This window comes from Lissotriton vulgaris, chromosome 2_1 (assembly GCF_964263255.1).
Source record: "Lissotriton vulgaris chromosome 2_1, aLisVul1.2, whole genome shotgun sequence".
Taxonomy (NCBI): domain Eukaryota; kingdom Metazoa; phylum Chordata; class Amphibia; order Caudata; family Salamandridae; genus Lissotriton; species Lissotriton vulgaris.
In genome coordinates this window covers 1,754,458,520-1,754,472,690 of record NC_141687.1, presented here as the reverse complement: position 1 = coordinate 1,754,472,690, position 14,171 = coordinate 1,754,458,520, and the positions used below count along the sequence as shown (strand labels likewise).

The window sequence follows — 14,171 nt, the reverse complement described above, 5'->3', positions numbered from 1 at the left end:
TCTGACACCGGTTACGACCTTGCCGTTGGCCCTTAACGTTAGGATGTACAATTTCAAGTCAAATGTTTTGTAGGATGTTAGTTCGGCTAGGAGAACCTTTGTATTAGAGATCTGTTAAGGTTAGCCAAACATCGTAATGTGGAAATGAAATTGTACATAATATGAAACTGTTATTTTAATGTTTTATTTTTGTTTCATATTTTAATAAATACGGCCGGGAAGGGTGACTCCCTTCCCGCCTTCCAAAAGTTCAAGAACGGTTTCCGGTTTCCCAATTCTTGGGGATTGTGTTGAGAGGGGGTGGCGGGTATCTCAGCCATATGAGGAAGGGGTGTGCCAATGGCGTCCCTTCCTAATAGTGAGTCGCACTTCTATTTACGATTGATTTGCGACTCGCTGTTTACCACCTATTTCAGGAGCCCTTCCCCTTTGGTACTGGCAACTAAAATATATTTTTATATCAGGCAGTGGTCCCACTGGAGCTCTATGCTCTTTAGCTGGAGTGCAAGGCCTTCTTATGGGTTTTTTATAACTGCATTTTGGTTTTGATTTACAAAATCTTTCTTTTAAAACATTTCAGCCCACAAAGTGCAATCTTAAATACTATGTTAAAAGAAACACTCAGAAAAAAGTACTATTTTCTTTATTAAAACTTTTTTAAAACATTTTTATAAAATTACCTGATATTAAATATTGCATTGTGAATTACTAAAATTACATTCATTAAAAATATTGATGACTTTTGGACAAGATGATAGATTTTGTTTACATATAATGATATGCTCACCCCTTGATAAGTCGACAGACCCACTTTTTATATTTTGGTGTTATGACTCTTTGACAAAGTCAGTAAGTTGGCTGAGTGGGGCCATATCCTGTGAAACCAACTGTATGCTACTCATGGCAAAAGACTGTGTGCTGCCGGAAGAAGGGCACTTCAAGGTGTTGGGCGCATTCCCTGCGCCTAATCCCACTCTGTGCACGGTTTAAGACTGCGTAGAATGGGGTTAGGAAGTTTAATGGGGATTGCTCCCTGCGGCCAGCATCATACTGTGCGGTTGGGGGTTGGCTGCCCATGGGGGGGGGGGGGGTGTCAAAGGCTGGGCCCAGTATGGTTGGCCTGCCCATGGGGTTTGGACACGCCCAGGCTCTGTACTCAACTCCATGCTGCGCACGGCCTTCAGCATAGGGCTGGCCTTAAGTACAGTAATAAAATATTACTTTATAGTTAGGAGAAAATGTCAATGACAGCATAATATTTTAAAATCACAAAAACCACTAAAATTCACCAGTTATAGTTATCTCAAGCAATTATAACTCATTCCCTAAAGTTACTATAACTCGAACCTCACAATGTGCAGCTAATTGCCCCACACATGACATCACTCATGACATGTTCTATGACATTACTGATAACACATTACTGCTTCATTTGAAATTACATAATTTATGCCTAAACTGTGCATGGCCGGGGCGCTAGTTATAGCTACTTTAGAGCAGGAGTTATAGCCACTTGAGATAAATGTAACTTGTGAATTTCAGAGTTTGTTCAGTTTAAAACATAACATTGTTACTGAAATTTTCACATAAATGTAACATTATTTAACCTTTTATTTTTTCAATTAATATATATGCAGTCCGTTAGACCTGGCATTTCTTGGCGTGGTTACCCCTGACTTTTTACCTCTACCACCTCTATTTTTGATGCTGTGATGGATTTCGTTTTGCTGGCTTAGATGCTTTGGGCACGTTGCCACTGCTGATCAGTGTCAAAGTGCAAGTGCTCCCTGTATAAAGTGTTATGGTAATTGGTTGTCCATAATTGGTATGTTTGTCTTAGTAGTAAAGTCCCCAGTAGAATGCACTATGTGTGCAAGGGCTGATAATGCAAATGCTACTAGAGGGCCTGCAGCACTAATTGTGCCACCCACAGAAGGAGCCCTAAAAAGAGATGTCAGGCCTACCACTGCAGTGCCTGTGCACAGTTTGTAAACTCCCTTGTTGTCCTGACAAGTGCAACCACTTGCCAGTCCTTACCCTTCCCTTTTCTATGCACATCAGACACCCCTATAGTAGGCCCAAGGTACCCCCCTGGGCAGGGTGCAGTGTGTGAAAGTTAGGACATGTACTGAGGAGTGTACCATGTCCTGACAGTGAAATACTGCCAACTTTTTTTCACTGTTGCAAGGCGATCTTGCCCAAAGGACAGAATGGGGAATGCTGTGTCACATGTTTCCAGCATATCTTCCCATAGGCATAAGATGGAAAGATGGAGTTTAGTGTGCCTGAACTCAGAATTTAATAACACATCTTTTTGTGAACATGGTTTTTAAATTGTGTGTTTAGAAACCATGCTTTTAGAAGTGGCTGGTTTCTTGTCCTAACCACCCTGCATGCCTCTGCCTGTTTGTGTATTGACTGTCTGGGTTTGGATGTGACAGGGTCTGGGAAGTGTCCTCACACCAGGGAGGAGTAGGTGAGACTGCAACAGGCTGGCCTGCATTTGGTGTGGTGGGAAGAGTAGCCTCTTTGATGCGAAGAGGGCTGTGCTGCTGCCACAAAAAAATGGCTCCACCTCCTGCGGAGTGTCTGATGCCCAGACCCTGACTATCAATGAAAGAAGATATGCACTGACAGGAAGACACCCAGGTCTGGTTTGGGCAGGGCTCAGAGGCCCTTGAATACAAAGACTTCAAAGGCATTTATGGATAGAAATGTGAGAACTGAAACCCCTGAACTCAAAACTGAACTCAAGCCTGAAAAGGATTTAAACTACTTTGGATCAAGAGGAACCTCTGCCAAGGAAAAACAGCTGAAGAAACTGAAGAGAAAGACTGCTCTTGCTGTGTGTTCTGGGGTAGGCCTGCAGTTTGCTGATTTGACTAAGGAGAGGACAAGGGACTTTGCTGTGTGCTGTGTCCCCCTGCCTGAAAGGACTGTGCTATGTGCTGGGTCCTGAAGTAACTTGTCTCCAAGGGCCCGAGAGGAGCTGGCTACCTGTTGTGGAAACTCGGGAACATAAAAGTTTCCAAGTGTGTCTCAGTGATGCTGTGTGTGTGTGTGCTTTTTGCAGCCTGAGGCCTTTGTGAAAATTGCCCTTTGACGGAGTGACCCGAAGTAGTCTTGCACTCTGCTTCGATCGATAGAGTGACCAGAAGTGCTATGATCGTTATCGCTATCATCCCGGACCGTCGTCCCAAGGGGGAGCCTAGAGAAATCACTGCCGCCAGCCCGAGCCTGCCTTTGCCAAGGAGAGACCTGTGATCCTTCACCATCGTGGGTTTAAAGTCCTTTGCCCAAGATCAACGGAGTGACACCGAGAGCCAATCAGCAGCGAGGCCATAGCCTTGTAGCCTGCCTCTCACTGCGAGGAGCAGCCAACGCCAACCCGAAGCTGCATGGCTTGACACCCAAGACGCGAGGAGAGAAGAGAGAGACTGCACCCCCCCCCCTAAGTAACGCTCAGCGATCTTGCGTGTCTCGCCGTCTGGGGCGGAGTGCGTGCTACGAGAGGCCTCTCTCGGCCTTTCCCATCTTTGCAGCGCAAGCCTCTGCTCAAGTCCGTATCAAGCCCCGTACTGGCCGAGAAGTAGCAGTACTGGGTTGGATTGTGGAGCTGCACTTTGTTTCCTTCGTAACTGTATTGGGGACATATTTTGGCAGTCGCTGACAGCGAGTCAGCCAAGAGTGGCATGGAGACCTTCCCTAGTACAGCAATCGGTGCCGAACTGCACTATTACTTGCTTTTATGATCTGCATTAGTACTTGCATTTCGAACTGCATTATTACTTGCTTTACGAGCCGCATTAGTACTTGCATTAAGGTCTGTGTATTTCTACATTACGAACTGCATAGCATTGCATTAGGACTGCATTAGACCATCGTGAACTGCTCATTAATACCGCAAGAACCTACAAGTGATTGTTGGCCTAATAACCGGCACAGTGAAATATTACGAATACGCATATGCTGGATATTTTTATCGTTTGGTCTCATCATATTTCTTCTTAATAAAGATACCGCTATTTTCCTAAATCAGTGTGCTGTCCATTTGTGGTGTTATCACTGTGTTACTGGGAGTGTGGCTGCAAATACTTTACACGTTGCCTTGGCGATAAGCCGGGCTGCTCGTGCCAAGCTACCGAGGGGTGAGCAGGGGTTATCTAAGAGGGTGTCCCTCCTTTTTCTGACTAGAAGCAAGGGTCCCTATGTGGACTAAGGTACCTACCTCAGCCAACTAGAGACCCCGAGTTCTAACACAGTCTATATATTTATATATATAGATAGATAGATATTTGTATATATATATATATATATATATATATACATATATATATATATATATATATATATATATATATTACCTACTTATATATACATATATATATATATATATATATTACCTACTGGCGGTCGCCAGTAGGTAGTTATAGTTAGGACCAAGTCTCCCTAGGAAGAGTATTTTTTGTTTTGCTTATAACTTTGACGTAGTTTGAAGAATCTACATGAAACATTCCAAACTAATTCTTTGTTCATATCAGCTCCTATGTTGAAAGTCTGGGGGTGATTCGTCAAGGGGGGGGCTGATATAAAATTGGGGTCTCAAACGTGTATTCCCCATGTAAATTTCCTTAGGAAACTTTAGACAAGGCTACAGGTCGAACGGGTGAACGGAATTACTCCAAATATGGCAGGGAGAAGGGTCTTGGTCTAGAAAGCACCCTTTTGTTTATTTGGTGTAAATCCGTTCAGTTGTTTTGGAGAAATATCGAAATTTACAGATATCGATATTTGGGAACTCTGCCATTTGATTGGCTGGGGTGTTACGAGCATGAGCTTGGTGCTTATTGGCTGCGAGCGGTTGCAACTAGGAAGTATTGGCTGCCATTTTGTGATTCCGTTGAAGCGAGTAAGGGGAAAAAAGGGCGAAAAGAGGAGGAAAGAGGAGGTTAGGAGGACTGTAACCTCTGTGGGGGAGTGCGAAGCGAAGTAGTCACTCCTTCCGGTCTGAAAGTGCGGTGTTGCACAGAGTGACATGGTGCTGAGATGAGATACTGCTACACTCGGGTGGAAGTAATGTTTGTTTGCGTATATTATCATGTGCCTAAATCGTGAGTTCATTGCTGTAAAGTGATGTGTTCTGGGTGGTGTAGCATACCTGTGGAAGTAGTTTTAGTTTGGGTTTATACAATACAGGAAGTGGGAAGCAAACTACTCACCCCTACCGTCTCAAGACTTGTGGATGAATCCATGAGCTCATTGCTGTAAAGTCATGTGCTCTGTGCAGTATTGTAATGTAAGCCATAGTAGAATGTTAGTATGTAATGCTACTACAATGTACGTATGTAATGTTAGAATGCAGGGCTGTCATGAGGGGAATCTTGGGGAGTTTGTTCATGGTGCTGGAGAAGATGATTGCCTAGCTGTCTGGTCCTGTTGGTGGCTGTTTAAGCTGTCTTGTTTTCCTGTAATAAATCTACTTATCGGATCCATTGCTGTCTGCCTCTTCTGTACATAAATTTGGCGATGAGCGAGAGAAGGTAAAAAGAAGGCAGCACTCACCAATATTTCGAGCTTGCTTGCGTTGTGCTGAAGACCCATTTTGTTCGTTTTTACTCATCCCAGGGTCATCGGCTCATTGAACTATGTCATCCGACCTCCTTCTGTCAAAGAATTACTACCACCGAAGATGCAGGCAACAGTTTCACCCCCCCAAGAACTCTGCAACAACCCATAACACTTCTTCAACATCAAGATAGTAAACATCAAAAGCAACTTTGAGCACCAACTGGACCCTAGAGTTCTCATCGCCAACTTGCCCCCCACCAACCAAGTCAACACCTGACTGAATGAAAAACACTTGCTAGAAAAGACACAACAATGATGCAGACGGTACACTCCAGGGCCTGACAGATCCATGCCCCACCACATCTACAACCTGGGAGGAACACCTATGAACAGCACCCTCACCCACATCATCAACACCTCCATCACATCCGCCACTTTCCAGGATGACTTGAAGCATGCAGCAGTCAAATTCTGCCTCAAAAAGCCATCAGTTGACCCAAATTAAGTCAGTAAATTACATCCATTCTCACTGCTCCGCTACCCAGCCAAAGTAATGGAGAAGGCCATCAACAAAGAACTCACCAGCCACTGCGAACTACACTTCTTATTGAACTACACTCAATCAGCATTCAGAAGTAACCATAGCACCGAAACAGCACTCATCAGGACCACAGACAACACCTGAATCATACTGGACTGATGCGAGACTGCAGCCCTTATCCTACTCGACCTCTCCACAGCCTTTAATATGGTCTCTCACAACACACTAATCACAACACTCCACAACATCAGCATCCAAGAACCCAACCTCAACTGGATAAGGTCCTTCCTCACAGGAAGAACACAGAGAGCCAGACTACCACCCTAAACAACGGAATCCAAGAACCTGATCTGCGGGGTCTCCCAGGGTTCATCTCTCAGCCCCACTCTGTGGCTCTGCTCGCGAACATCATCCGATCCCAAAGCATCACCATAATATCCTTCGCTGACAACACCCAACTCATCCTGTCCTGACTGACAAGACAATAACTACCAGAACCAACTTTACCAACTGCATGATCACAGTAGCAGGGTGGATAGATCTAACTGCCTGAAGCTCAATTTCGACAAAAGAGAAGTATTGGTCTTCGGAAACAAAAACTCTCAATGGGCCTCTACATGGTGTTTGATAGAGCTAGGACCAACATCAAAACCCACTGACTACACCAGAAACCTGGGAATAATCCTGGATGACAAACTTAGCATAACGATTCAGAAAAGGGGATGGTGATGAACAGAGTGTCTGAATTAGGCAGACCACTCTTACCCAGTCCAAAGATCAGGGCTTGATCCATCACCGTTATTTATCTCACTGCCCCATCCCAGCTCAGAACCCGACTATATGCAAATCAGTCCCTCACCACCCCTTGTTGTAAACTTAGCATAACAGCACAAGTCAGTGCAGTGAGTTCTTCCTGCTTCCACATTCTTTACATCCAACAAGGAACTTCAATTGGCTGCCCCAGAACACTAGACATATGGTCACGCAAGCACTCATCACAAGCACACTCGACTACAGCAACATACTCTACCCTGGGATCTCCAAATAGCTCTTACACAGACTACAGAACATCCAGAATACTGTCTCAAGACTCATCCTCAACGTCCCATGTTGCACCTACATCTCACCAAACCTCAGAGAGCCCCACTGACTCCCTATACACATACTCAACCAATTCAAATTCCTCACACACACATACAAAGCACTGCACAACATTGGAACTGCATACCTGAATGGCTGAATAGACTTTTACCACCCTGCCAAGTACCTACCTCAGCATCACTTTCACTTGGCCACACCCCAGCATTCACAAAAGCAGTACAGGAGGTCTCCCATTTTCTTACATCACACCCAAAACCTGAAATGTCCTCCCACAACACATCAAAGCCTCCTCCTTGCTTATTGAAATCTGCAAGAACTTGAAGACCTGACTCTTTGACTAACTCTGCAGGGCCTCATGCCTACACACCTGCTCAATCACCTGGATTCACTCATGGGTGATTAGCACGCTATACAAATGCATCCACATAACACAACTTACTCTCCTGTTTGACACCGAGTGTTATGATGTGCATAACTAATTGCAAAGGTTGCAGAGATGCTCCATCCTCTGCACACAATGCACATCCCCTGTACCCACTTCTCCCATGCTAAAGCTGCATTATCCTCAGCTCATGAGGATACAGAAGTGCTTTGTACACTAACTAAAAAATACCCTGCTGCACCCCTGAAATGTACATGTGTGCGCATATGGCACACATACATGCCCTAAGGGCATGTATGAGCGCCACATGGCACCTTTACAAATGTCAAAAAGTGCATTTGTAAAAGAATTCGCAAATTACCACCAACTACAAGTTGGTGGTAATTTGCGATTTCTTAGTGTAAATTCGAAAAACTGAATTGCTACTTACATAGCATTTAAGCAATTGCAATTTCTGATTCCTTAAATGCTTACGCAATATTCATATGCAAGGTGACAGCTGTGGTGAATCTTTAGGGTCATTGTCCTTGTGGATGTAAACATGTAAATAAGGATAACTCAATCCAAGCTGAGATAAGAGTAATAGCTACCATAGATGAGCCTACTAGGGAGAAATAGGAGTATGAAAGTCAAGAGAATATGGGGCAAGCAGTTTTGAAATGCAGTTGGCACACCAATGTATAGCGAAGAGCAGTAGGTAACAAGAGAAACAAAACATCAAAGAACAAGTTCAAGTGAGGAAAACGTATAAGAGATTAGATTTTCCAGATATTCTAAAGATACAAGTAATAGTTCATGACAACTGGTGAAAGTTGTTCAGAATAGGCCAATGCTAAATTTAAGAAAATTCCAATGGTTGTAGTTGAGGAAGCAATCAGAAAAGGAATCAAAGACAAGTGAATTAGAGGTAGAGTCATTATAGCTGATGAGGCAAGAAATAAGAAGATCCCGGATATCTTCGGATACGTTTTAAGAAATGCAATGACATCCAGTTTTAAATGGCTGAAAGACAACAGGTGATCCAACAAGAAGAGAGTCAGTGAAAGAGGACAATGACAAATAGAGCTTCGAATGGTCTGCATAAAAGTGTGAATTAAGTCAAACAGGTAAATAAATAACACTAAAGGATTCATGTACACAAAACATTAGGGGATCAAGCACCAAACATTTGGGAACATCGTAGAGAAATGGGTAAGAAGAGTATTCAACCTCTTTCCATGATACTGTGGAGTCATCAGTGAGATAAGAATAAATCTTTTCAAGATTTTTTTTAATATCAGAGAGGGAATGAATGAGAAACACCGTATCAAAAGCAGCCGTAAGATCAAGAAGAAAAAGAAGTATTTTTGCATTTAGTTGGCTGTACATCACTTGTGTGGTTGCCTCCAAAATACTAAGACCACCCGGCTGCTACCTGATGCATTTAACTCTTTCTGCTTCCACTTGTTACAATAACTCAGTTATCCAAGAATTTCACTCATCTGGGTTCAAGGAATTAGCTGGATCTAGGATACCTTGAGCGGGCTGCATGGACACAGGCCCCAGTGCATCTATCCCTATATCCTGCCTCCCGTGGGCGGCTTCTGCACCTCCACAAGCTTCGTTGTCTAAGGGATCCTTCCCCTCCCGATCCCCATTCTCTCCGTAACTGTCATGTGATCTTGCTCTCTTTCTGGAAGGACACTGTACGGCTGATGCTGTGAAAAAATGGTATCTGTCAATTGGGTGTAGGACATGAAATCTGGCAATTCTATTAAATGTAAAAGTAGCAAAATGCATTGGGGGAGCTATGAGTCCTAATAAGCAACTGAATGGTGTTAACATCTGCTGACTATTTACTAACCCTAGGCGTAGTGTGCGAAGTGGGGCTACACGAAGCTACGCAAAGTGGGCAAGAAACTACGCCTACCGGCGCACTTTGCGTAGCCCCACTACGCGCCACATGCCCTCCTCCCCTACATACCTAATTTAATGAAATGGGCACATAAAAATAAATAAAAGACACTCACCTTGTCCGCGGCATCCCGGGGCTCCCTCTGCTCGTTCACACCACCGTCCGCTAACCAATGCGCATGCGCGGACGGCCGCGCATGCGCATTGGTCAGCAGACGGTGGCATGAATGAGCAGAGGGAGCAACGGGACGCCGCGGACAAGGTAAGTGTCTTTTATTTATGTTTATGTGCCCATTTCATTAAATTAGGTATGTTCGGGAGGGCGGGAGGGAGGCGGGTGGCGGGCAACTTCGCTACGCCCAAGTAGTGGGCGTAGTGTTGCCTGCTTCGCCTACTTTGCAAAGGGCGAAGTAGGCAACACTACGCCAACTTTGTGGGCGTAGCGAAGTCCTTCGCCCAGGGTTACTATTTACCTGAACATTACAGAACTGGCGCGATGAGCCAGGCCTGAAATTCTTCTTGAGGCCCAACATATTGGAACATATTAAACTATCGCTGTATGATACACACACATTTAACTTCACTGTTACCAATTTAGAATTGTGAAATAAATGTGCAACCCAAGTGGTACATCTTCCCGAACCAATGTACAAAGCTGTATCAAATTGTCCCAGTTGTCTACTGCTCCGAGACGTCAGATATAAAGTGAAATCCAAATGTCAAGTACACTCATTGACTGACATCTACCTTTTTGTTTACTCCAGAAGCAAGCAAGGACCTCTTCAGTGTCAAGCACTGACATATGTGCAGCATTTGAAAGTAGATTGTAAAAACATATTTTGAAACAACATTTACCACAAAATAAATACCACCAACATTTGATATTGAATTATCTTTCAACAATTTAGACCTTCATCTAACTACGTTGTCATCCAATTCCCCCAAATATGTCAAGAATGAACTTAGAAAAGTAAATTCCCCGAAGGTCTGGAAATGTTTTAAGTGAGTTTGGCTGTATTTAGAAACTAAATGCAAGTCTACATTATTGTGGTTCGATACTTTGGCTGTCTTTAGTACTAATCTACTTTTTTGCAAAATCATTTTATACATTCTCTGATGGACACTTGATACCTGAAATTGTTTCCTTGATTCAATGAGGAAGACAATCGTACTACTGACACACATTACCAAACGGGCTCTATCTAGCTAGCCGGGAAACATCACTTACAACGCAACTTTTACCACTCAGTGCCTTTACGACGCAACTTTTACAACGCAAACCATTACAACGCATTACGCTGGGGGGCGCTCTAGGATGGGGAATAGGTTTAATTTACTGTCCAACACCTTCCCTACTATTCATGGGGACTGGAGTTGGAATAGTAAATTAAACTATTCACTATCCAGCGCCCCAAAGCACTATGCGTTGTAATGGTATGCGTTGTAAAACCCGCTTTGTAAAAGCATGCGATGTAAAAGCATGCGTTGTAATGTCATACATCCAGCTAGCCATTAAAGAGGCTCTCTTCACCCTGCTTCCATATCCCTGTCAGGAAAAGACTCCTGGGCTGTCAGCACACCATCCATATTTCTGGGCTGTGCTGCCAACCTGAAAAACACTTCTGTTGAATACATGGTCCTTCCCCTCAGGGCACGAGTCGGAGTACCACTCGGATGGACGCCGTCCCCCCACTTATTTTCCAGGGTGGAGCCATCCACCCTGCTTATCAAAACACTGTCCACCCTGCCCTGCTCATCCAAAGTGTGATAAGAGGGCGCACCAACCAAACCACGCATTTCCGGGTGATTGCCTCGGACTGACTGCCAGTCACCACGCCGCTGCACCTACTTGCGTAGGCTGACTTGTCCACCTATTTTGAGCACTACCTATGGCAGCTCTTGGTCTGTGAACCTGCCCCCACCACCTCGTAACATTGCCGGGTACCTACCTGTATACTCTGTGATCTGCGACCAATCAGTGGTCGAAGCAGACGTCACTGGATGGGTGTGTCTGCAACTCGTCAGTCCCGTCCTCGTGATCCATGCACTTTATTTTTCGGGTTACTTATTGACTCGTGCCCTGAAGGTTTCTCGTAGGTACCAGTTCCAATTCGCTATCTCTCCCGTCTTTGAGAGCTGATGTGAGGGCAGTGCTTAATTTGAGCAGGAGCTTTCAGGTTTTCAGCACCTTCACTTCTTTCATAGGGCTGGGGCTACAATTTCTGATCCTGCAGGTGGTGGTCTCAATATTACAAATTCAAAATAAAAAGAATAACATACATTGCATGGTTTCTGGCTGGTAAATGTTCATAGACAGGCCAGCATACGCCTGTCCAGGCAGGCATGATTGTGCATACCAAGTTAGTGATGATGTCATCTCACCGATCACAAATCCAAGAAGTCAACGACAAACTATGTCTTGCATTCTATTCCCAGAGTCTGCTGCCCCATGCCACTGCCTGAGTCTAAGCCTCCCATTGGATAATTTTAGCTGGGAGCTGGCTCAAGACGGAGTTGAGGCAAGGAAGCTGCGAGAGCACATTTGGAACTTGGGAGTCAGGGAAATTGAGGAAGAATAAATGAAAGTAAGTGTGGACTTTCCACTTGCTGTGTAGCCAGAGTAGCATATCCTGCAGCCCTGCATTGCTGCTATCCTCAACGTGCTCGATGCGGCTGTAGCCCAACACAACTTTTGTGTGCCATGGCGTCACCTGTAGAATCTGTGCGCTGCCCCCCATCATGGTAATTGCTGAGCGTGCGTGAGTCCAGTCGGCACCACAACCATACTTACTGGCATTGGCAGCATTATGGCTGGGGACAATGCCTGTGCTGTAGCAGGCAGGGTCATAGCAAACTGAGCATTGGATGCCAATGCTGTCGCCTTGCCTGGACCTACTAATTACAGGCAGCACTAGTAGTGATATCATCTGCTGTGCTCGAGTAGCTACCTGTTCTTCAAATAACCCAGTTATACTGCACTGATTAATATGTGCAAAAAAATTATTTTCATTTGGTGTACATTTTGTTTTTGCACTCGGTGTAGGTGAGAAAGTAAAACACGTCATCTTCCTCTTCTTTAGGAAAGACAACAGGAAAACGCAGAGTTCAAAATAGCAGGGACATGACAGGGGTCACAGGCAGCAGCAGTGTTATAGATGAGAGAGAGAGCCGGAGTAAAGAGGAGAAAGAAACAACAGGAGAGGAAAGATAAGATGGAGCTAAGTAGAGGAAAAGAAGAGCAAATCAGATACAAAGAGAAAACAGCCATGATGTGAAGAAGAGGGCATTAAGAAGAGAGAAGATAGAATGAAAGGATGTAGAGGACAGGACAGAGGAAAAAAAGCAGACAAATTATAAAATGGAGACACAGCTAATCACTGCTAGAAGAGTGATCGGAAAGAGCCAAGATCAAGGGGAGAGAGAGCAGAGCATGGATAAAAGTGAAGAGGATAAAGGGCAAGGGTAGAATGAATAGAGGGCAAATCAGAAATGCAGGGACTAAGGTAACACACCAGCCAGGTGTGACAAAGATGATAGAAAACAATTAGAGAGGTGAGAAGATAGAATCTTAGAGCAAAGATGTAGGGGACAGACAACAGATCAAGGTTAGAAGATAGAGACTGAGGCAGTGTTGAAAGTGGGGCTCACCGGAGGAAGAAGTGAGCTGTGGCCTCCTTGGCAAAATTTTCAGCGCCTGCACTTCTTTTTTTACAAATTAAGCACTGGGTGAGGGTCTCAGCAGAATCTCTGCTACTGCTGTTACTTTGGCATTGAAGCGCTGGGTGCATAGCACATTATGTATTTAAATTCCCTGTTCTACAGGTATTGTGTTTATTCTCTTCGCGTTGGCCTTGAAATAAGTTGAAAGCACTTCAGTGAGTGGCAACACACGATTAAGACAAGCGCAAAAATTAGTTTCATGGAAATTCACTCTAGTTCTGAATACACATCAGGCAGGTACTTTTTAAACCACACACTCTTATTTAAAAACATAAATAAAAAAAACTACTGCAGCTCAATTGCTTCAGGATGATGTTAAGAACGTCCAAGCCGTTTTAAGTTATACATTTCGTTATTATTGAGCCAACACATTTGCTCCTACATCAGTCGGAGCGGAACTGCCATCAGCTCGGCGATCAGCTTGGAACTGTCAAACGGCCCAGTATCTCAGCTGATGACCTCACTGCGGACGTGTCCTTGCAGGGACACAGCGTAAGCATGCAGGTACGGTGTCCAGTGATGGACACCAGTATGTTAAACACAACACATCCTCCTCCTATAGGGAGAAACAGAACAAAACACTGAAACAAGGGAAGCTTCCTTAACCACATATATAGTCCTTTAGATTTTTAGGCGGTCCTAATAGTCTGCCAGCCTTGCTCCTGACGATGGGTTGCCCAGGTTCGCACAACGCGATGGGGGGAGGGGGGGTAACCTGTGTCTAGTACCTACAGGCAAGGTTGGAACGATCCTGCGGTCCTCAGGTGGTTTGTCTCCATGCTCCCCTTCATCACTCCGTTCACCTTGGTGGGCTGGAATGTCAAGGTCGGATTCATTGTCTGAAAAATACTGCGGGGCAGAGCCACCTTTCCACGTTCTAGAACTCTCATGCTCAGGTGCTGAAGTCGTGTTGTCTTCCATCTCTTTCACCGAATGTTTGTGGGGGACATTGCTGAGAAATGCCAA

The 14,171-nt window shown here is 44.6% G+C and overlaps 1 protein-coding gene across 10 annotated transcripts in view; it reads right to left on the bottom strand.

Moving 5' to 3' along the window:
• Window positions 1-14,171, bottom strand: part of LOC147733236 (interferon regulatory factor 3-like) — a 282,847-nt gene that overhangs the window by 48,113 nt on the left and 220,563 nt on the right. For 4 of the 10 annotated variants that reach the window (XM_086957787.1, XM_086957791.1, XM_086957789.1 and 1 more), the window contains one exon: window positions 9,107-9,289. The exons of the other annotated variants lie outside the window; for them this stretch is intronic. In XM_086957787.1, the coding sequence (XP_086813913.1) occupies window positions 9,107-9,289 (183 nt within the window). The remainder of the gene's footprint in view (window positions 1-9,106; window positions 9,290-14,171) is intronic. 10 annotated transcript variants of the gene reach the window in all.